Consider the following 21,173-nt stretch of genomic DNA (forward strand, 5'->3'; position numbering starts at 1 on the left):
GCTTCTGAGTAAAGCAAGATGGAGGAGGAGTAAGACCTGATCTTCCTGCACTGAATAGCTGTCAGTGACTTTGTTTGTTAAGAACTACATTTTACATGCCTTTGCAGCAGCTTACTTGTACTTACCTGGGAATTGCTTGGAATTGAATCTGTTTGTCCACGTGCTGCTTTCTGAGATGCCAGCCCTGGGGAGCATGACCCTGCACTCCAAGCCTCAGCCCCTTGCTGATCCTGCATCAGTGGGTTGGCTCCCACCTGCACCAATGCTGTATTTCATGAGCAGACTAGCAATGGATTGACAGACAGAAATATGATTGGGTGGTCCTGGACTCAGTGATCCTTGTGGGGCCCTTCAACTCAGGATATCCTATTCTATGATTCTGGGATGGGAGTGATTTCCATTTCTTTGGCAACGTGTCTCAGGCAGCCTGCTTTTGCTGCATGATGAGTTTCAAAGTTAATGACCTCCTGAGGTATTTGGGCTTTTTCTTTTTCACTGGTGTCCCTCTAGAAACCCACCCTGTCTACCAAGTCAAATTCCAGTCTCAGGTGGGTTTTCAATGAGCTCTTCACATGCTAGAGAACTTCCAGAGCTCAGAGTGTAACAAGAGGAAGTATCAGCTCAGAATGACCAAGTACTCTCCCGTTTTCCATATCGTCCAAAGACTAGACAACTGCCAGAAGCCTAATTGCTAAACATAATCTCAATCTGTTACTTTGTTGCCTCACTTCATATTACTTCACTTTGAAGAAATTCTTGCCTCATTTTTTGGAGGACCGGCTAATACGTTTTGCAAAGATTTCTGTCAATCTCTTCTGTACAGAGTAATCTTGAAACCCCATGATGCCATCTTCCAAACTTTGGAGCTCCTTTTGGTAATGATCAGGTAACATTTATTTCCCAGCTTTCTAAATCATTCTATTGAATGCCATCCACAATGATGTGCCACAGAAGACATTAAGCATCAGTTAAATATTCCATGGACAAAATCGGAGAGGTTTTAGAATCATGGTATAACAGAGGTTGGAAAAGACCTCTAAGATCATCTGGTCTAACTGTCTATCTACCACCAGTATTGACCACTAAACCATGTCCCTAAGTACTGCATCTACCCTTTCCTTAAACAGCTTCAGTGATGGTGACTCCACTAATTTCAAACCATTCTTCTTACGAAATATGAAATCATTATAACCACAAGTGATTGTTGTTGCAAGTTGCATGTAGGGGTTCACTCCATTGTTAAAAAAGTCTTTGTCCTCATGCACAGACTTTCCTCAGTCGTCCAGTTTTATTAACATGAATAAAGACAGTGTAAGAGACTCTGCAGAGCTGTGCATTTCAGTACATCAGTGTGTAATTAACACTGTAACATGCAGTACTTTTCTTTGAGATATTTCATTGAATTCTAATTTGGGTACTTCTTTAGAAAAACAAAGCCATCTCTATTTTTCCTTTTGTGTGTGTATGTATCTGTCTTTTTGTTAATCCTACTGCTTCAGTTCCACCTTCCAGGAGGGGACAAGCAGGTAAAGTCAAGCTGCCTCCTCTGGCAGAAAAACAAAACCTTGTAAGCAGACAGTTTATTTGCTGTCTAAGGAGGATCATTATGTTGTTCATTACAGCAGTGTCTAGACTGCACTGCAATAACAAAATGTGCTGCTGACATGTTCATAACTGTGGCCAAACTCCTTCAATAGCTCCATATGCACAGTACAGCTAGAGCCTCTCCTCGGCTGAAATTCATCTCATTTGCTTCATGTTTCATCTTGGAACACAGAAGATGCACTTCTCTGACCTAATGCAGTTACTATCTTGGAGATGCAATGGTCCATGCTGTAAACACCTAGCAAACTCATACGTTGCCTCACTTTGTTATTTTATATATGGCATATGCAGCTGTGAGTGTCTGCTATGCATAATGCATGCTAGAATCTTCTAAGATGTGCATAGTCAGAAATATCTATGGATCTGGGATAAGAAGGAACTTCTTTTGATGAGTTTCTTCTCTGAAATGAAGAAAATAGGCATTAGGGTATGTTTGCAATTTAATTGACAGCAGAATGGAATGCCAGCAACAATCTCTTTAAAATAATGAGAAGGAAGTATGGTTCATTTCTTACCTCTACTTGCAAAGCTAACACACCTTTTATTTTCTTTGTTTGAAAGGCTGCAGATTTCATTAGGTTCTTGAGCTGAGACATACAGCAGTTTAAGCTACTCTGCTTCACTTTAATGTATAACCATTACTTCTAATCCTCCAGCTTTCATGTAAAATGAAGAAAACATAAAGCACATTCCTGCAAATGCTTTGATTAAATATGAAACAAAAACAAAGTAGGCACAACATGGCATTTAAGTGATGAGAAAATTATAATGCAGTAGATCTTGCCCTGAAGAAATGAGTTCTGTAGGAATTTAAAGTGTAAAACCAAAGTGCCGACAGATGTTCACTACAGTACTTGTTAGAGGGCTTCATTATTTTTATTACCTTTTAGATTCCTCTGATTTAAAGAAAGCGTCCACTGAAAGTCCATAAAAGTTAATCCTGACTTTGGAATTATTTGCCTAAAATGAAATTTCCTCCCTTTGCTGAGGGTTTTGCCCACATGGGGAGTGGCTGTGGGGTGGCCATGTGGGGCTCCTGCTTCTGGAGGCACCAAGTCACCAGACGGCACACGTAGGGTCTGCAGAGCACTTCCCTCCCTTTCTAGGGGTCCCATACAAAGTGTTCACACAATGGGAAGAAGTATACTTCTTCGGGTGCGTGCTGAAGCCAAAATCTCTTCCACTCGTGTCAAAGATCAACCCTTTATTGGAAACCCAGTTTCCTCTATCACCTCTTTTAACCATTTCTTTATGATTTAGCCTCAGTACCCGATTTTGTCCCTCAAATGCCAGACAGTACATAGACAGGCTTCAGACGCAAAGTCACGAGAATGTTTCTATGAAGGAAAACAGATTCTAGATTGTGGTTCTTTTCCCATTATCTCTCAGCAATATCCAAGGGAGTTTTGTTTGCACTACCAGGTCACTCACAATGACCGCTAACAGTATGAATTGTGGTAGTCACTGTACAGTACCCAAATGTCCAGATTTTAATTGCACAGGCCTATCTCTTCAATTAAACATCATGATTAAATTTCATGCTATGCTGAAGCATGGTAAATATTTACTGAGGATGTGTTGTTTGCTTTTCAGTCATGCTGATTAATGCAGGTTAATTGGCAATCAACTCAAATTACACCAGGACAATACTGGAGACTGGATATGGAGATTGTGTCAAGACAGATTGCTTCAAAACTGGTAGGATTTATGGCAGACAAACCTCGGATTGACAGATTTGAGGAGCTGAACTACTCTCCTTCATTGTGCAGCCTCTCTAGACTGATTTTGTGTAGTATTTTTTAACTTAAAATTTGACCAAACTAGTCCAGCAAATGTGATTTGCAAATGCACTCTGTAGCACATGGTTTCATAACTTCAAAATCATGCTAGCTGGGTCTACTTGCAGTGTTCCGTAATTTTTTTGATAACACCATGCCAAGAAGGTCAGATTTTGTAAACTAAGCAGATGCACAGAAAGAGAGCAGGTATGTTTCCCTAATTCAGACTGGTTTTCCTACTGAGAAGCCCATTGCTTGTGCAACATCTCTTCCCATCTTTTTAGTGTGTGAGCAGGACTTACCTCCTGCCTTGGGCGTTAATCTCTGCTGCACCTCTGTCCTGGTTAGAAGAATTCCTTCCTTGAAAGGCAGTAATGGTTGTGACTCATGGCACAATTGCTTGCCTTTCCCACTCCTAACTTTCTTTTTGTCTTTGTCCTTAGGCATCATTTAATTACAGAAAATAAAATTCCAGTCCATTCTTTGCACATCAGGGCTTTGGCTCACAAATTGACCTGCTACAGCAGTGTGGCTAGAATGAAAATATGGGAACGGAGCTATTTGGTTTAGTTACCAGTTGTTGTTTACTAGAATAGTAAGAACATAATGTTTTAATATCCCAGCCCATTATGACCTGGTTTAGATACAACCAAACATCAAAGCTAACCAATGAAAAACAGACAGTGCAGCATTGACTCAGTCACTGTAGTATTCCATAGATGTGTGGAGACATATAATTATTTTTCTGAACCAAAGTTTTATTTGAAAACAAAAATGTTCACAATCTAAGACTTTATGGCTTGTTTTCATATTTTGGCATGGTGTATTGTATTGGAAAAAAATTCTTTAATTAAAAACAGCCTTTTGAATGACTTCAATTTTCATCTCCTATTTTACTGCTTCTCTCCATGCCCCTTCTCCCTCCCACATATGCTTCACGTGTTTAAGCCACCCTCAACAAATTCCACGGCTTCCTTCTCTGCTGTTGTTTGGTGAAGCCTCCTCTGAGGCTTCCATGCCTACATAATAACCTTTGGGCAGAGCACAGCCCCCACAAGCTGGGGTCACTTTGCTGTCTCCACAGAGTAAGTGGACGTGCTGCCAGGTCTGATGAGGAATTCCACAACAACCTTTCTATCCATTTTTGGAAAGCCTTGCTGGTGGCACCAGGAGCTATAGGGCTCTGGTCTCTCACGTGCTGTTAGAGCTTCTGCTCAAGTTAGTACTGAATCACAGAAAGGCTCAGGCTGATCTGAAATGAGATCTTGAGACCAAGCAGCCTGTCCTCCTGCTCAAGCTGCCTAGAGCAGGATACCCAGGACCAGATCATTTGGGTTTCAGATATCTCCACAGAGAGTCTCTACAGCCTGTCTGAGAAACACGACAGTGTTCAATCACCCTAAAGTAACACAAAGTGTTTCCTGATGTTCAAATGAGCCCATTGCCTGCTATCCCATCACTGAGCACCACTGAGAAGAACCTGCTTCCATCTGTACTGCTGTGGATGGATAAGATACACCTGATCTTTCTCCTCCCCAGGCTGAATGGTCCCAGATCTCTCAGCCTCTTCCATACATCAGGTGCTCCAGACCCTTAATTATCTTTGGGGCTGTTCACTGGTCTCATGACAGTAAGACAGGAAAACTGGTTATGAGAGAAAAATTACAATCTTCTAGCTAAGGACATTGACTGCCATCTCACAGACATGAACTAACCGCCATTTATTAGCTCAAAGTTCTCATAGAACTTTAGCTTTAATCTCTCTTTGCAATTGTAGCTAAAAAGCAGGCTTAACAATACCATATGCTGTCAATGAGTTGCTGTATGAGAATGTATTTTTACCTCTGCCCATTCTAAGGCCTCAACTGCTTTTCTGAGAGCAGTAGATAAAATTACCTTTCCATGTTTCAGGGTAAATGAGAAGCCAGACTTTAGGGAAATGGTTCATTTCCTCTTGCTCAGTGCACCTGCAGCTGTACCTTAGGAGTGCCCATGTCCATTAACAGCAGTGGCTTGCTGAGATGCGTGTATCTCAGATGTACGTGGTGTGTGCATCTATGTATGCTGCAGGCACATGGCATTAGACAAGAGGATTCCCACTTTGCATCAAATATGAAGAAATGCTGAGCAGATGACTCAACAGAGAGGCTGAGCTTCCATGGAAGGAAGTAGCAAGGGCTACAATTTGTTCAATTGCACAGGTGCGTATAGGCAGTAATATGAAGGTGGTGGGAAGTAGCTTTGCATCATGCCAACACCTTTTGGGGATAGCCAAAAGAAATCACGTATGTTAGGTTTAATATTGAGTGACACACAGCCTGCTCTGTGGGAGAGATCTCAGCTCCACCCCTGGAACAACTCAAAGAGCTGAGACTGAACCAGGCAGTGTTTGTAGCTGTAAGCAACATGTGTTTCCCAGCATGGCACTCCTGTAACATTGCATTCATCGCTGTTCCCCCAGAGCAATGCACTGTGCTGTGCAGATCCTCAAAAGGCAAGTTTGGATATTCTCACGCCACAGTTGCATCATGCTTGTGGACTTTAAGGTGTGTTCATGGTGCAGGCAAATTTTCCAGGCTTGCCAGTCAATTCTGCCCAGAAAAGCAGCTATAAATTTAGTCCACTGTTCATAATTTTTTTTCATGGTCAGATAAAAAGTGCAGGCTGTAAAAAACATATTCTCTATATAACCTCAGTTCACTGTATGCATGGGTTTTTTTCTTCCTATTATACAAATATGATGTTTACTGTATGGTCACCTACAATTCCTGAAATAAGAACAAATTATCCCAAAATTATGCTTAGGTAAGTAAGTGATCAGGGAAGTAATGGAAATTAATCCAGTGAATGGCATAATAAAAAGCAATAATTTTTTGCTGTAGCTTATACTAAATAGTTTGCTTACATTACAGTTGCTTACATGAATGCAGTTAAAATACATAGCAATTTCTGATGTATTTTGTCATAGGCTGAGTACTTCTACGAATTCCTGTCCTTGCGCTCTTTGGATAAAGGCATCATGGCTGATCCAACTGTAAATATACCTCTGCTTGGAATGGTTCCTCATAAACCATCAGGTTTGTGCTGTTAATGTTAAACTGAGTTTCTTTGCAAAACATCCCACATCCAGCAATATGTCTTGAATTGAACCTTATCACTAAAGAAATGCTTGCATGGCACTTAACACTGAATGGTTTGTGAGTGCCTTGCCTGACAAGAGCAGTGTATTTTGTCTGAGCCAAGTCACATGAAGCTTTTATCTGTAGAGAAATCAGCAGAAAATTTTGCAGAATTGTTGCATAACATTCATGTACATAAAACTGTATTTTTGGTTAAGTTGTGCAACTATTGGAGAACAACATCTTTGATTGCTGTAAGGAATAGTTATCCAATTATTCTGTTTCTCATAGGCTTCAGTTTGCAGGAATTTTACTTTAAGTTGGCGTCAGCTGCTGTTTTCAGGCATTCAGGCTCAAAAACACAAGCTCTGGTTTAGGATCTTATCGTTTACTGTTTTCCCCTGGCTGTGCACTCTCCCCTCCCCTCCCCTCCCCTCCCCTCCCTTCCCTTCCCTTCCCTTCCCTTCCCCTCCCCTCCCCTCCCTTCCCTCCCTTCCCTTCCCCTCCCCTCCCCTCCCCTCCCTTCTTGTACTTAATAACAAATCAACAGTAGCAAGGCATTTATTGCAAACCTGTCTCAGCCCAAGAGAATACAGTAAAGATAACTGAAGAAATATAACAGAGGGAAGAGCGCTATATTAGATATGGGATTGGGAAGTGAGATGAGGGGTTAAAATAGGTAGATATTTTACTGAGAGATAGTTAAACCAAGTGTTCCTGTCAAAATCAGTGGGCTCTCAAAGTTTCTTTTGGATATTTTCCTACCATCAGTGAAGATTGCTTTAGTGCTTTAGTCACTATCTAGTCTGTGTTTTGTTATATGTCCAATAGAGCTATGAGCAGATTTTTTGAAGAGCAAAAAGAAAGCAAGTGTATGTGATAGTTCTGTTTACCCTCACCCCTGACTAGCTTCTGCTCAGAGGCTCCCTGATGCCTTTCTGAAACTCACACATGGGTTACAGATCTCTCTTAGCAGTACTTGTATAGGCTCTTATTTGAGTCCATACTGACTTCTTGTAACTCCAGTCCCTTTGGCAAGAAGTTCTTTGCCTCCTATTGTATGAAAATCCCCTTCTTGTTTTGAGTTTGGCTGTGACAGCTTCATCTAATGGCCTACTTCCAGCTACAGGAGGCATTGCAATTGCAAATGCTCATCCTGTTGGAGGACTTCAGCCACCCAGACATCTGCTGGAAAAGTAGCATGGCAAACTGTAGGCAATCCAAGAGGCTCCTGGAATGCACTGGGGATAATTTCTATAATTTATAATTTCTATATAATTCTATGATTCCATGATTTCTGGACTCAAGTGATAGATGGCCCCATTGGGGAGGTGAGCAATACTGTTGTTCACCAAATGAACTAATTGGTGACACTGGAATGGGAAGCTGCCTGGGCTATGGTGACCATGCTATGGTTGTGTTCATGCTCTGGAAGGATATGAAACAGGCAGAGAGTAAAATTAGGACACTAAATTTTAGGAAAGCTAACTTCCAGCTCTTCAGGGAGTTTGTAAGCAGAGCACCCTGGGAAGCTGTCCTCATGGGTAAGGGTGCAGAGCAGAGCTGGCAGATCTTTAAGGAAGCTGTATGGTGCCATTGACACACCCAAGGAATGAGATGCCATCCTGAGGGATCTAGACAGGCTTGAGCAATGGGCCCAGATGAGCCTCATAAGGTTTAACAAATCCAAGTGCAAGGTCTTGCACCTGGGTCAAGACAAGTCCCACTAGCAATACAAACTGGGGGATGAAAGGATTGAGCGCAGATCTGTCAAAAGAGACTTGGGGGTACTGCTGGATGGCAAGCTGGACACGAGATGGCAATGTGCCCTCACAGCCCAGAAAGACAACCATATCCTAGGCTGCATCAAAAGAAGTGTGCACAGCAGATTGAGGGAGGTGATCTTGCCCCTCTGAAGCATATCTAGAGTACTATGGGTATGGAGTCCTCAGTACAGGAGGGGCATAGACCTGTTGGAATGCATCCAGAGGGGACCACAAAAATGGAGCACCTCTCCTATGAGGACAGGCTGAGAGAGCTGGGGCTGTTCAGCCTGGAGAAGAGAAGTCTCTGTGGTAGCAGCTTTTTCTAAGGGGAGCTACAGGAAAGAAGGGGAAAGATTCTTCAGCAGAGTCTGTGGTGACAGAACAAGGGGAAATGGTTTCAATCTTAGATTTAGGTTGGATATAAGGAAAAGGTCTTTTACAGCGAGCGTGGTGAGGCACTGAAACAGATTGCCCAGAGATGTGGTGGATGCCCCATCCCTGGAGACTTTCAGGATGAGGTTGAATCAGGCCCTGGGCACCCTAGTCTAGCTGTGCACGTCCCTGTTCATTGCAGGGGAGCTGGACTAGATGATTTTTAAAGGTCCCTTCCAACTCTAAGGATTCTATGATTCTAAGTTCAGATCCAAGTCCGACGTTGTGGATGGTGGCAGTGATGAGTTGTGAACGCCACCCCAGTGCATGCTGGTGCCAATGTGGCTCCACGTGAGCTGGCACATCTGATGCCTTCTTTAGGTGCAGCAGTGTCTCTGCTCACTCAACAGAGATGGGGCTTGCTAATGATGCAGTGAATTCTAGGAATTGCTATAGTACCATCATTAAATTTCTGCCACATCTTCCTCCCCACAGCAATTTGTTCAGCTAAGTCACACACAGACTCATATATGCACTAAATTAATTCCTGCACTTGAGTTGTAAGAAGGTTACTACAGTTTAAGAACCATTTAAACTGCTTTTTATTTGCTGTAAGAGTTTTCTTCCTACCACATGGTTACATGCTTTTTTGTAAATGTCTTTTAAAAAAAATGATGTAAAAGTGCCTCAGCAATTAAATTGTTTTATGAAGAAAACTGCAACAGAACTTACCAGGAGCAGAATGTGTTTCAGCAATAAATTATTCTGCATTATACCAAAGCAGAAAATAATGACAATTGCCCAATTATGACTTGCAACACTTTTTATAACAAGCAATTTGAAACAAACCAAATGTAAGGCTGTTAGGTCAATATTTTGCTCCAAAATCACGGACCACCTTCAGAATAAACAATTACTATTAGCTGGATCTAATTTATGAAGGAGCTAGGAAGAGCCAATTTTGAAGAAAAGAGACAATCATTTCATCTGAAGATTACATGAGATCACATGAGACCATCACGGAGGAGCATTCCAGAACTCTGAGCTCTCAGCCCACTTCCTCATTCAAATAATCTAGATTTACTGGCCTTAATTATTTACTTGGACTCTTTGTAGTTCAAAAGTGTTTGAATACTTTTCCTGGAAAGGCAATCTCCAAATATTACCACACATAACAAGTTCTGTCACAGCAATGGGACTCTATAATTTTCATAAATATTTGAGCCCATTATCTTATTTGACTACCGTCTTGCTAGCACTTTATGGGGGAAGTTTTGATTAAATCAGTGTTTTATTTAAGTATTAACTGGAAGGTCCCAAGCATTAACTGCAAGATCCCAAGCAGTGAAACATACCTGAAGCAACAATTTCTCCAAAAGGTGTGTGATCTTTTTGCCAGAGTCACCTGAGAGCCCATGAAAGTGAGATTCAGAAGGATTAAGGCAGCCTAGAAAATTAAATGTAGGCTTCCAGCTCCCTTTGGAGGTTTCGAAAAACGTGTCCTTAGATGCCTTCATGTGGGTAATTGCAGTCTGAGGGCAGCAGTGTGTTTATTAAGATCCTTGTCTGTGCCTCTGACACTGGGGCTGTGTCAGTCAGGGAGCCCAGGCTCACCTCCTGCGCTGTTGCTGTTGTCTATGAATACGGCAACCTGCATACCTCTGTGATGCACCTCTTCATCAGTGGTGGTACTCTAAGGCTTAAATGTAAATACTTATTATCTTTATTTTTAGTATTCCTATGTGTACCTTTATCTATATACAAGTAAACACAAAATATTATTGTTATTGTTCCCCTTTAAGTGGTTCGGGTTGGGTTTCCTTGCCTTGGAAAACAAGATGGAGTGGCTGCTTTCGAAGTGAACGTGATCATAATGAACGCAGAAGGCAATATCATCCTCCAGACCCCTCAGAACGCCATCTTCTTTAAAACCTGTCAGCAAGGTAATGCTAATGAGGACATGACAAGACTGCCAGACAGGGTCACCTAACTTTCCTCTGTTTCCTTAGGGATAATGCCTACAGAATACTGTGGTCATGCAATGCACAGCAAAGGCTTTGACTCCAGGATGTTCAGACTCTCTTTGTAGATTTGCTACTTGTTTACATTTGCTGCTCGTTTTCAGTGTGTTTACTAAGCTTTTTCTTGCTGTAAACTATATCTCCCTCAGCAGACTGAGTTGGAGGCATTCCTCCTCCTGTTCACAGCTCATCATTTCAGGGATGTTGATAAAAATACATCATATGAGAAGCAAGTGTGAACAAATGATTTGAAGTGTTTGGAGGAGAGTCACTACTGTGTCTAGCATGCCAAGGCTCATGTTTTAAGAAATGACCTGTAATTGAGAGAACTGAGTTCTGTGATCTGTAGCACAGACACTGTCTTCACTTAACGCCATTTGGTGTCATAGTTCAACAGTTCTTTACATCTGAACTTGCACATTCCAAGTTAATCCAAAAAGTGGTAAATCAGAACATTTTGCAATAGTTAGCTTCCTTCCTGTGGAGCTCAGGATGACAACCATTTGGGTTCAAATGCAGCACTGTTCACCTGTCTCAGCAGCACATGTTGCCCACTTTGACATTCACAAAGTTTATGAGACATAACAGCCAATGAGAGCATTCCTTCTTCTCTCATTAACACTTCAGAGGACAAGTTGTTGGTTTGAATTTGGTAGAATTGTTTGCACAGTAAAGCAGCACTCAAGCAGGTGATGGAAGCTGGTTCTTGCCATCACCAGGCAAGAAATGCACACAAGATGCACTAATAGAGGAAGAGCATTATGAAGTTATTGCCATGTTTACTTGGAAAGCAGAGAACCTGTCTACTCAGCCAATTTATGAACGATAAACACTACGTAATAAGTGTTTCTGGATTAATTTTATACACCAAGAACAGCTGTAATTATCACTTTGAACTGAGGCAGTGGAAATTGAAAAAATTAGTATCTAAGATCAGGCAGCTATCCCACGTCGTGTGCAATTGTATCAAATCAACCCATGATGTACAAATAGCAAGATTTTTATTCTTCTCCTATAAATGTCAGCTCCAAGTCCTACACTTTCTTTTCCACACTGGACGGAGGGTGGCTTCAAAGAGCAGCAGCAGGAGCAGGAGCTGTTTGTTCTTTGAACCCGCATGACGCCTAAATAAATGGCCAACTTTCTGCCTGCTTTGAAGCCTTGCTGCTCTCAGTTAGCCTGGGAAAAGGGGAGGAGGGGGGAGAAGATGTGGGGAGAGGAAAAGGAAAAAATGGGGGCTGAATGGAAGTAAAATCAATTAGGTTTTGTGCACAGAGTTGTGTCTGATGTAAACACAACACAGAACGTTTCATAGCTTTTCACTTTCAGTTCAGTTCAAAGATGCTGAACTTAATAAACTTTGAAAATAACATTGGAGTCAACTAATCAGGACAGCAGTTATGGATCTGTATTTTGGAAAAATGCATCTCGTCCTAGAAGGGCTCCAAACTCAATTTCTTTGTTGCATTTGTCCAAGCTTTGGATTCTGCATCATTTGTTATTGTTACTATTTTGATGTGAAAAACACTGAAAAATTTAGGAGTATTGCAGCATGTAACTCAGTGTAAGCTGAGTTTAATGACTCGCTCAGTCCTGAAGCAGCTGAGAGACAGGAGGATGACATTGTTTCCATACATCAGAGGTGGGCAGAGGAGGAGCCTTCACACCAACCTCTGCTGGTGTCTATAGGGGTGGCTCCCACTGCTGCCCTGTGTCCAGTGGGGAGCAGTCCACGACACTTGGAGGTACACACACTGGGAAGGACGAGAATGTCCCCACTGGTTTGTATTAGTGTAGGGTGGATTTCCTCCCTCTGAGAGATGCTGCTTGTGGCGAGCAGCTCGGATTCCTCCTGCCTGGGCCCCGGGTCACTGTTTCCAGTCTCTTGTGGGCAGCCAGAGGCCCCCACCAGAGGAAATGAGCAGAATGAGGGAACAATTTTGTGGCAGTAAAGAGGCTTTGTTGTGGCCAAGAGGTGACCACACAAAAAATTGTGTTTTCCTATTTTTCTGTTTGAAATGGCATGCATTTCAGCATGTATTTTCTGTAATGAATAGCAGCTCTGCATTCAGCTACAAGAAGAGAAACATTTCCAATAAGTTCTAGAGTATACTGTTAGAACAAATGAGAGAAAAGTGCCTTTCCTGCTATTACTACTACTGCAAACAGCTTCATTTTTAAAGTAGCACTTTTTTTTCCCCATGTATCTATGGTCTTAAGTAGAAGAGCTTAAAATCACAGGTTGTATCCTCTGTCCTTCCTGTGTTTGTACACAACATCCAGCCCCCTGCCTGATACCTCAGATTTTCTTACCTCCTGCTTAGTCTCATAGTTACCCTTCGTATTTCAGTTGGTAGAGAAATATTCCATGAGTGCGGCTGAAAAATAATACTGCACATAGCCTGAGCTGCCATATCTTCCTGTGGCTCTGGTCAGCTATTAGATAAGTTTTCAAGAAAGGAAGCTAGTTTGTAAATAGATCTAAAGGATATGTCATCTAATAAAGAAGGAGGGAAAACCACTCAGATTTATTTAAATCCAGGATTATATTTCCCCTTACATTAATAGGAGTTAGTTTGAAGATTCTTTGTGAGCTGTGAAAATGTCTTAGGCAACCTGAACCACTTGAATTTATGGACATTCTGATACTCCTTGTCACTTCAAGTGAGGGCGTTTTAAGGGCTGTAACTGCTTGAATTTGAACTCAGGTATTGTTCAGTTTGGAAAGGGCATGAATCAATGGTACATCTACACAGCTTGTGAGCATTGGGTGCCAACACTTCTTGGTGGATGCAGGTGAAAAGCCAACGGAGAAGAGTTAAGGGTAATGCTGGCAGGTGTTATAAGCCACATGTACTTACAGCACTGCTACACCTAAGGCAAAAAAGGCATGGTGCCAGTATTGCAGCCAACCAGTGTCTAATGGATGACCTTCAAGTTTGAGTTGAGAAGGTCGCAGTAAGATTGCTGTCTGAGTGTTGGTCTACCACAGAGTATTTTTAACCTCATCATTCAGAGCGTCACACAGCATAGAACCCATATGAGGAGGTTACCTACTCCACAAAGCTGCCTTGTGGCACTGGTACCACCGATCACAAGTGATGTCGCATTTCAGCCTCTCCTGCTTTCCTTCTTGCCTGTGAGAGACCTGGGAAGGCATTTTTAAGGAATCGCTTCCTGGCAGTAGTGCTTTTGTGGGATTCCACTGAATTCAATTTGCTTTGCCTCTTGTTTGATGGGCTCCAGTATTTTGAGGATGGTGATCATACACAGATGTATTTCTCATCCTTGAGTAATCCAGCCAGTGTTGCCAAACACTTTAAGCGGTGTTTGATCAATAGTTGAGATGTGAATAAGAGTTGGATGATGATACAGGATCACTACACAGGAATGCTTTCATCTTCCTTTCTGGCCTCCTTTCATCCAGCCTCAAAGCTGACTCTTTCATTTGAAGATAGATTTCATCACTTTGTCACCTCAGTAGCAACAGATGTAGTAATTAATGCAATGAAAGTTGCAATGCAGTCAATTTAAGGCTGCGAAATTTGAAAGTGGTCCCACAGACCAAGGGCAGGTCTGACCAGTGATGCAGGTCCTGCACCAGGTTCCTGCTCATTCCTTGTGGAGAAGTCAGCATTGGATTGAGCAGAGCATCCACATCACTCATTCGTGAGCAAAACAGCAGAGCAATAAGGTGTGCATGATCTAGCATCCAGCAGACCACACACTGTCTTGCACATGAGCTCAGACCTGTATTTGGAGATTAACACAGAGACTTTCTCTTTAGAAGGTCTTAGCTGAACTTCACTTCTACCAGCATTTGCCTATCTGTTATTGTTTTATCAAAGGAATCTATTGGTCCTACTGAAAGATAAGTGACAGCTAAAGTACGAAATAGCCAATTAAGATTGTCATTGTGTTTTATGAAGCGGAGTGTCCAGGAGGATGCAGAAACGGAGGGTTTTGCAACGAGAGACATGTGTGTGAATGTCCAGATGGATTCTATGGGCCTCACTGTGAGAAAGGTAATTAAAAAAAATCCTCTCAACTCTCTTTACCATGATCTCAACAAAACTGTACCTGCTGTAGCCACTCCTAAAAATATGAATGGCCTATTTTAAAGTCACACATATTTTATTTTGAGTCTACACATCTAAGTGAATTACTGTCATAGTGCATATTCCAATGGAAAATTTAACTGCTTACAAGAAAGATGTTTTCTCTCTAAGGGATTGCTTTTAACAAAAACTGACACAATTGTTAGAGAGTCCTTAATCACAGAGCATCCATCTGGCAAAAAGATTAAATAAAGCTCCTCTGCTAATGAGGACTAGCTGGAAAATCAAGCATGGGGATTTTTGTTCTGCACTGGTTTATATGGAGATAGGATTTAATTTGGAGGCAGGCTGAAAAAGAAGATAGGAAGATGAAGGGGTTTCCTTTTTCCTTTCATTACTAATAACTCCAAATAATATTTCCAGGAGTGAGGGAGCAGGAAATTGGTGTGGCTGGGTGAGGATCTTCTTATCTCTTCCTCCCTCCTTCCTCAGTGGGAGGCCTTCCTTGGGACAAAGGAGGAAAGCATCTCTGTGGGCATTCTACTTCAATGTGACCCTTACTCTGCTCCCAGACACATTGACTACACCCAAAATATTAAATACAAAAAAACAGGGACTGTTTTCTTCCCTGGATTCCAGGCAGTTTGTATTTGTGTGTTAATAAACTCCCCTGCCTTCTAAAGCCAAACCCCCCAAATCCCCAGCTGGAGGAGCCCTGGCTGATGCTTGTCTTAGGGCTGTACCCTGGCAGTTCAGGGACAAAGCCACACCAGGAATGATGGTTTCACAGCACTGGTGATCCTGTACCCCTGCCTAGCTCTATCCAAATGCTGTTGAACCCATCAGTATGGGCCCAGCCTTGCTGCTTGTACCAGTTGTGGGCAGCCACCAACTGAAACATTGCTCCCTGATACACAACTCCCACAACTGCAGGGTAGCCTTGGGAGAGTACAAGGGCTCTGGAAAGGGTTTAGGGGAAGTGTTCAGACACTTTGGCTATGTTAGAGGCTCCCTTCTACTAAATCAGGCAGCTGTGCTTATGCCTAGGTATGCAATGGCAGAAGGAGGATTCATCACAGAGTCTGCCTGAGAGCCCCACTAATTTACCAACACCTCTGAATGCATCCCCTGGAGAGAGTCCCATGTGCAGGGCTGAGGCACCAGTTCACCACTGGAGTGCAGTTGCAGGGAGTACTGGTATAGTGGGGGCTCATGTATCCAGAGGGTAAAGGTAGGCACTTTCCTGTCCCCAGCTTGGAGCTGTAGTGTACAAGAAGCAATTACATGTGGAATCAGACTCAATCTTCTATTTTAGTTATGCTGTATTGATAAGATACATAGCAGAGCTGTCTTGATGTAACCACTAACAAAAGTGCTTTGCAAAGGTGACTTGATTGATTCAACAGAAGGAAAAGCAGCTTAAGGAGACAGCATGCTGAACATTTAATAGCCAGCTGCTGTCACGCCAGTGACAGTTTTCCTTTTCTCCCTGCTGCTCAGCACTGTGTGCTCCTCGCTGCATGAATGGAGGGCTCTGCATCACCCCTGGCCTCTGCATCTGCCCCCCTGGCTTCTACGGCATCAACTGCGACAAAGGTAATGGCAGTGAAACCCCCAGTCTTGTGGCCACCATGTACTTGCATATGTTAATTCCCCTATAGGAAAGCCAAGCAAGTGGTGAAGGAAGGTCTGCAGGACACAGATTCCTCCTGCACAGGCTCTGGCACAGGCTGGGAACTGCAGGGAGCACACAGTGCTGTCACAGCTCCACGTGCAGCAGCCACAGCCACCAGCTGAGCGAAGAGTAATTTGGCAAATATCTTTAGCTGACCACTGAAAGCCATGGGACAGACCACGAGATTCATTTTGGAAAACAAGTGATCTCTCTTTGAACTCTGGTTTCCTGGAGTAGAATTAGTTTTACTAATTAGTACAATAATTTTCTGCATCTGGACAAACACACACACACACAAAGTCCATTTGTTTTTTGTTGTTGTTGTTGCTGCTCTGTGGCTCAGGGAGAGCCAAAGGGTTTGCTGCACAAATACCACTGACTTGCTCATGGAAGAGAAGATTGCAGAACATGGCAGGACAAGGGGAAATGGTTTCAAATCAGAAGAGGGGAGAAGAAAAAAGTTTTTTAAGAAAGAAAGAAAAAAGTTTTTTTACAATAGGGGTGGTGAGGCACTGGAACAAGGTGGTCCATAGAGGTGGTGGGTGTCTCATCCCTGAAGGCACTCAGGGTCAGGATGGGAAGGTTCTGAGCACCTGATGTAGCTGTAGGTGTCCCTGTTCACTGCAGGGAGTTGGACTAGATGGCCTTTAAGGGTCTCATCCAAACCAAATGATGCTATGAGAGTGTTGCCAGCTTTAATAGCAGGAATGATGTGGTCCTTCAGTGAGCTGCACATGGGAGGGCCAATGAAGATATAACACAGCTGTCCCTGGGGATCCTTGCAGTCCCTGTGACTGCCATGTTTATTTGGGTAGAGCAGCAGAAAATATTAAGGGCAAGCCAGAGTGAGTTGATATAAGTGATTTAGTTCATTTCTGCTTTACTTGTTTCAGCAAACTGCACAACAACCTGTTTCAATGGAGGAACGTGTGTCTATCTGGGAAAATGCATTTGTCCTTCGGGATTTGAAGGCGACCAATGTGAAATCAGTGAGTAGCACCTCCACGTGCTTTTCCTTTACATCAACTTATTCTGTGTCAGTGTCTAAGAGATACAGTGTGACCTGGCTCTGCTGGTTGGCATGCTTAGAGGGCCAGTTGCCTTCAGTGAGAACCTTACTGATAAGTCTGAGTCACTGCTGGACTATCCCAGACCTTGTTTTGTTGTCACTAGTAACTAGTAACTGGGCTTGGCAGCAGCTTTCAAGACAAAAGTATGTGCCCTGCCTGTGTGGAACACAGAAGTTCACAGAACTTCTCAGAGAAGTTGCTGCAATACACTTTAATGCACAGCAGGTTAGGTTTGAGCCCATACCCCCAAGAGCTCTAAGCTGGAAGCAGAGGGGTTTGTGCTGAAGAGAGGTCTGAACTGTAAGAGCTGGGAGCTTTCACTTAACGTATTAAGTTGCATTCACACAGCAACTTGAAAATCCACCTCGCCAACATCAAAAGATTTGCTGTTTTCAGAAGGTTAGCATCAAAGCCATTGAAAATATTTTAGCTCCTGGTTGATCTACGTGTGCTGTGCTGTGTAAAGATGGGGGTGGAGATGCAGCCAGGCTGGAGCAGACCTGGGAGGTCAGCTGTCAGGCATTTGATCTCACTGAATGAAGACTTTTCTCACAGCTCTGATAAATTGGATTAATTCTATAGTTCCTCACACTTGAATGGTGTATGAGCTTTTTGGTTTGGGGAACATACATCCACATCGTGCTTTCTGGGATGAAAGCTTACACTGTACGTGGAGCTTTCCCACCTTTCTGCTGTAAATATTCCCACTGGTTTTCAAGGGCTGTCACAGGAGCACAGACAGCAGCATTAGGCCTTGGATGTGTAAAAGCTGATTGCTTTGCATGCATCACTAGGGACAGGTTCCCCTCACAGCAATGAAATGTATAGCAGCAAATCCTTGGAAACACATGGAAATAAACTCTAACGTACTGTCAGCCATTATCAGATTATAAATGAATTATTATGCAAGGAAAGGACACAGATAACTCAGGGCCTGCACTTTGCTGAGTATTTAAATGTAGAAAAAGGTGAATGTTTTACCATATGTCTATGCATTATGAGGAATTTTACATCTCCTTTTCAACTGAACTAAAATTGAGCCAAATGGAAGCAGTAAAGATGTATTGTTATGAAATTATTTGACTGGAATAGACAAATATATAAATATATAAATATATACATTCAGATCAGGGGTCACAAAGAACAACAGAGTGGGTTTCATTGAATTTTCCTTTGTTTCCACCAACTTCAAATTCAACCTTCTGACAGGATCCCCTTTCTTTCTTTCTTCCCCCAAAAGTCAACATTTTTTATACTTCTTAGATAATAAATAAAGTTCAAAATCATAGGCTACGTTTTTTTATGCCAGTGTTGTTGGGTTTTTCAGACAAATTCTACTGCAGAATGTATAATTTAGGATACTCCATTTAATTGCTCTGTCCCAGAGCATTAGTGTCTATTGCTGCTTGAAACAGGTGCTAATGACTTTGGTTTCTTGCAAAGGCTTACCTGTGCATATCAAATTAAATTAACTAATGCACAAATATTAAACAAATTTCTATACAAAAGAAGGGAGAATATTTAGGATCATAGTATGGAGAGCTAAACCAGGAATCTATTGATGAGAGCAAGAAAAGCTATGCTCTTCTTTTTGAAGCTGGACAGCAGTTGTTTGTAGAGCATGGATTGCTGCTACCACCTTGGGCACTGCCCTAGTGCCAGCTCAGCAGTGGAGGACTGCATGAACTGCTGGACGAGATTTAGAAACACCAGAGGAGAAACAAAACTCTTTCTGTTTTCTCAGACCCTGGGCCAGCTACATTCAGTCATGGGAGTCTTGGAATAATAAAATGAGGAAACCTTTCAACAAGCAGAAGGCCATCTTCCAAAAAATGAGCAGTGGGGTTGTTTTTTTTTCTAATCTTGTTTAAAGATTTGGAGTGTTTGTCTGATAGTTGAACTGTTCTCTAAGACTCCACAGAAATTGCTGAGCCCAGCCTACCTTACTAGCAAGCATTCATAATCCTCCAGAATACTTTTCTAGATGTAGTCATGCATTGTCTCTATTTAGTGTTGCAGTTTGATATTCCTTTTGGATTCCTCCTCCATTTATCAGCAACTGTTCTGTTGCTTTTTCCATTTGTCAGTTAATAGCAGGTTTCCTCCATTCTGTGGAACATTTGAGTTTTGATTGAACTGAGCTGTGCTGAGCCAAGTATTTGCAGAATGCAGCTCCACGGAAGTCCATACTACGTCCTTTGACCCACATTCTCCAGATTTACTTCAAGATCAAGTAAAATTCCTAAATTCTCTTAGCATTGCATCTCTCACTTATTAATTACTCCAGATTCAATTGCCTGCAAATTAGAATACCCACAGATTCCCTCTCCAGAGGCTTCTGTGGGGAAATTGTGCTTCTGCAGGAACTTTTCTTAGCACAGCTTGTTCTTCTGGCTGTTTATGAACTTGCTTCAAGGCTATTAAAATAATTATGCACATCAGGAACAAAATTTCTTTTAGACTGACAAAGTACACATGTATCACAGAAGTCTGGTGGGGTTGAGCAGAGCAGCACTGCTGGGGGTGTGTAGTTCCCAAAGGGGCATTCTGTGATTGTGAGACAAGTGCGCTCCCAGAGGTTTTCAGCACAGCACATCAGCAGTGGAAAGGAGGAGTGCTGATGCTCGTATTATCATGTGCAGCTCTGTTAATATCATTAGAAAGGCACTGGAGGACAATGAGAAAGCTGCAGCAGTAACTGAGTAACTGAGTGGCCACTGAGGAGGCCAGGAGAGAAGGTCCCCCTGCTCTGAGGATGGCTGTGCTTTTGGAGGCTGCACTCCCACAGACAGTGGAGATTTAGTTAGGTAAAGAACGCAGACCAATCTAACGAGAGGCTGACAGCCTGGTCTTCAGGGGCTTCATGCTAACTGTGAGGAAGCCCTCAGAGGCTTCTTGGTGTGAATCAAGCCCAGCAGAACTCAAAGGTGGCTCTGCCCTATCAGTGTGGATCTCCTGCTTCTTGGCAAGTCAGGGCCAATCAAACCGTCATATGTGGTCAGACCCAGCTTCTTCTTTTGGCAACACGTGAATGTGAAGAAAAATAATTTCTGGACAAAAAGCCTTGAAAAATGTCTGCCAGTTCTAATTACTGTCACCAAAGATGCTCTGTTCTGTGCAAATGGGAAAGAAGGGCATGTTTTTTTAATGTGCCTTTCTTTTTGAGCTGAAGCGTGAAACAGTCCTCATGGCACAACCCACAGCACCGTGGTGCTTCACAGCCTCTCGTCACAAGCTGCCAGGCCTGGATGATCTACTTCTTCTTCTTCTGCAAGAGGCTGCTTTGCCTGTCAGCTCCTGAGCTTCCCTTTACTTAAAATCTCCTTCCTATGCCACCAGGTTGCATTCTGCGTGTGCTCACTGGGCACTAGCAGAGGAGCCTTCCCCTAGATCCACAGAGCGCACTCTGACCCCACAGCTTGATGAGTGTTTGAGCACTGGGCAGGCTTCTCATACGGCTGTCATGAGTAGGTGCTGGGGACTCAGGCCCTTGTTTCTGTTCTTTTAATTTCTAGGTAAATGCCATCAGCCCTGTCGAAATGGAGGAAAATGTATGGGTAAGAATAAATGCAAGTGCTCCAAAGGCTACCAAGGAGACCTTTGTTCAAAGCGTAAGTACCTGTGCACTCAGTCAGTCCTTGAGTGAGCACTGGGCTCACATGGCACCTCTCACACTCTAACAGCACTAGCTGCCTGTTGTCAGAGCACT

General features: G+C 42.7%; 1 protein-coding gene across 1 annotated transcript in view; it reads left to right on the forward strand.

The window, feature by feature from the left end:
• WIF1 (WNT inhibitory factor 1) overlaps window positions 1–21,173 on the forward strand; it is a 41,616-nt gene that overhangs the window by 16,730 nt on the left and 3,713 nt on the right. Inside the window, exons 3-8 of the mRNA XM_052668877.1 lie at window positions 6,352–6,460; window positions 10,443–10,583; window positions 14,591–14,686; window positions 16,220–16,315; window positions 17,288–17,383; window positions 20,980–21,075. Of these exons, the coding sequence (XP_052524837.1) occupies window positions 6,352–6,460; window positions 10,443–10,583; window positions 14,591–14,686; window positions 16,220–16,315; window positions 17,288–17,383; window positions 20,980–21,075 (634 nt within the window). The remainder of the gene's footprint in view (window positions 1–6,351; window positions 6,461–10,442; window positions 10,584–14,590; window positions 14,687–16,219; window positions 16,316–17,287; window positions 17,384–20,979; window positions 21,076–21,173) is intronic.

Source organism: Tympanuchus pallidicinctus, unplaced genomic scaffold (genome assembly GCF_026119805.1).
Source record: "Tympanuchus pallidicinctus isolate F22 unplaced genomic scaffold, pur_lepc_1.0 scaffold8, whole genome shotgun sequence".
Taxonomy (NCBI): domain Eukaryota; kingdom Metazoa; phylum Chordata; class Aves; order Galliformes; family Phasianidae; genus Tympanuchus; species Tympanuchus pallidicinctus.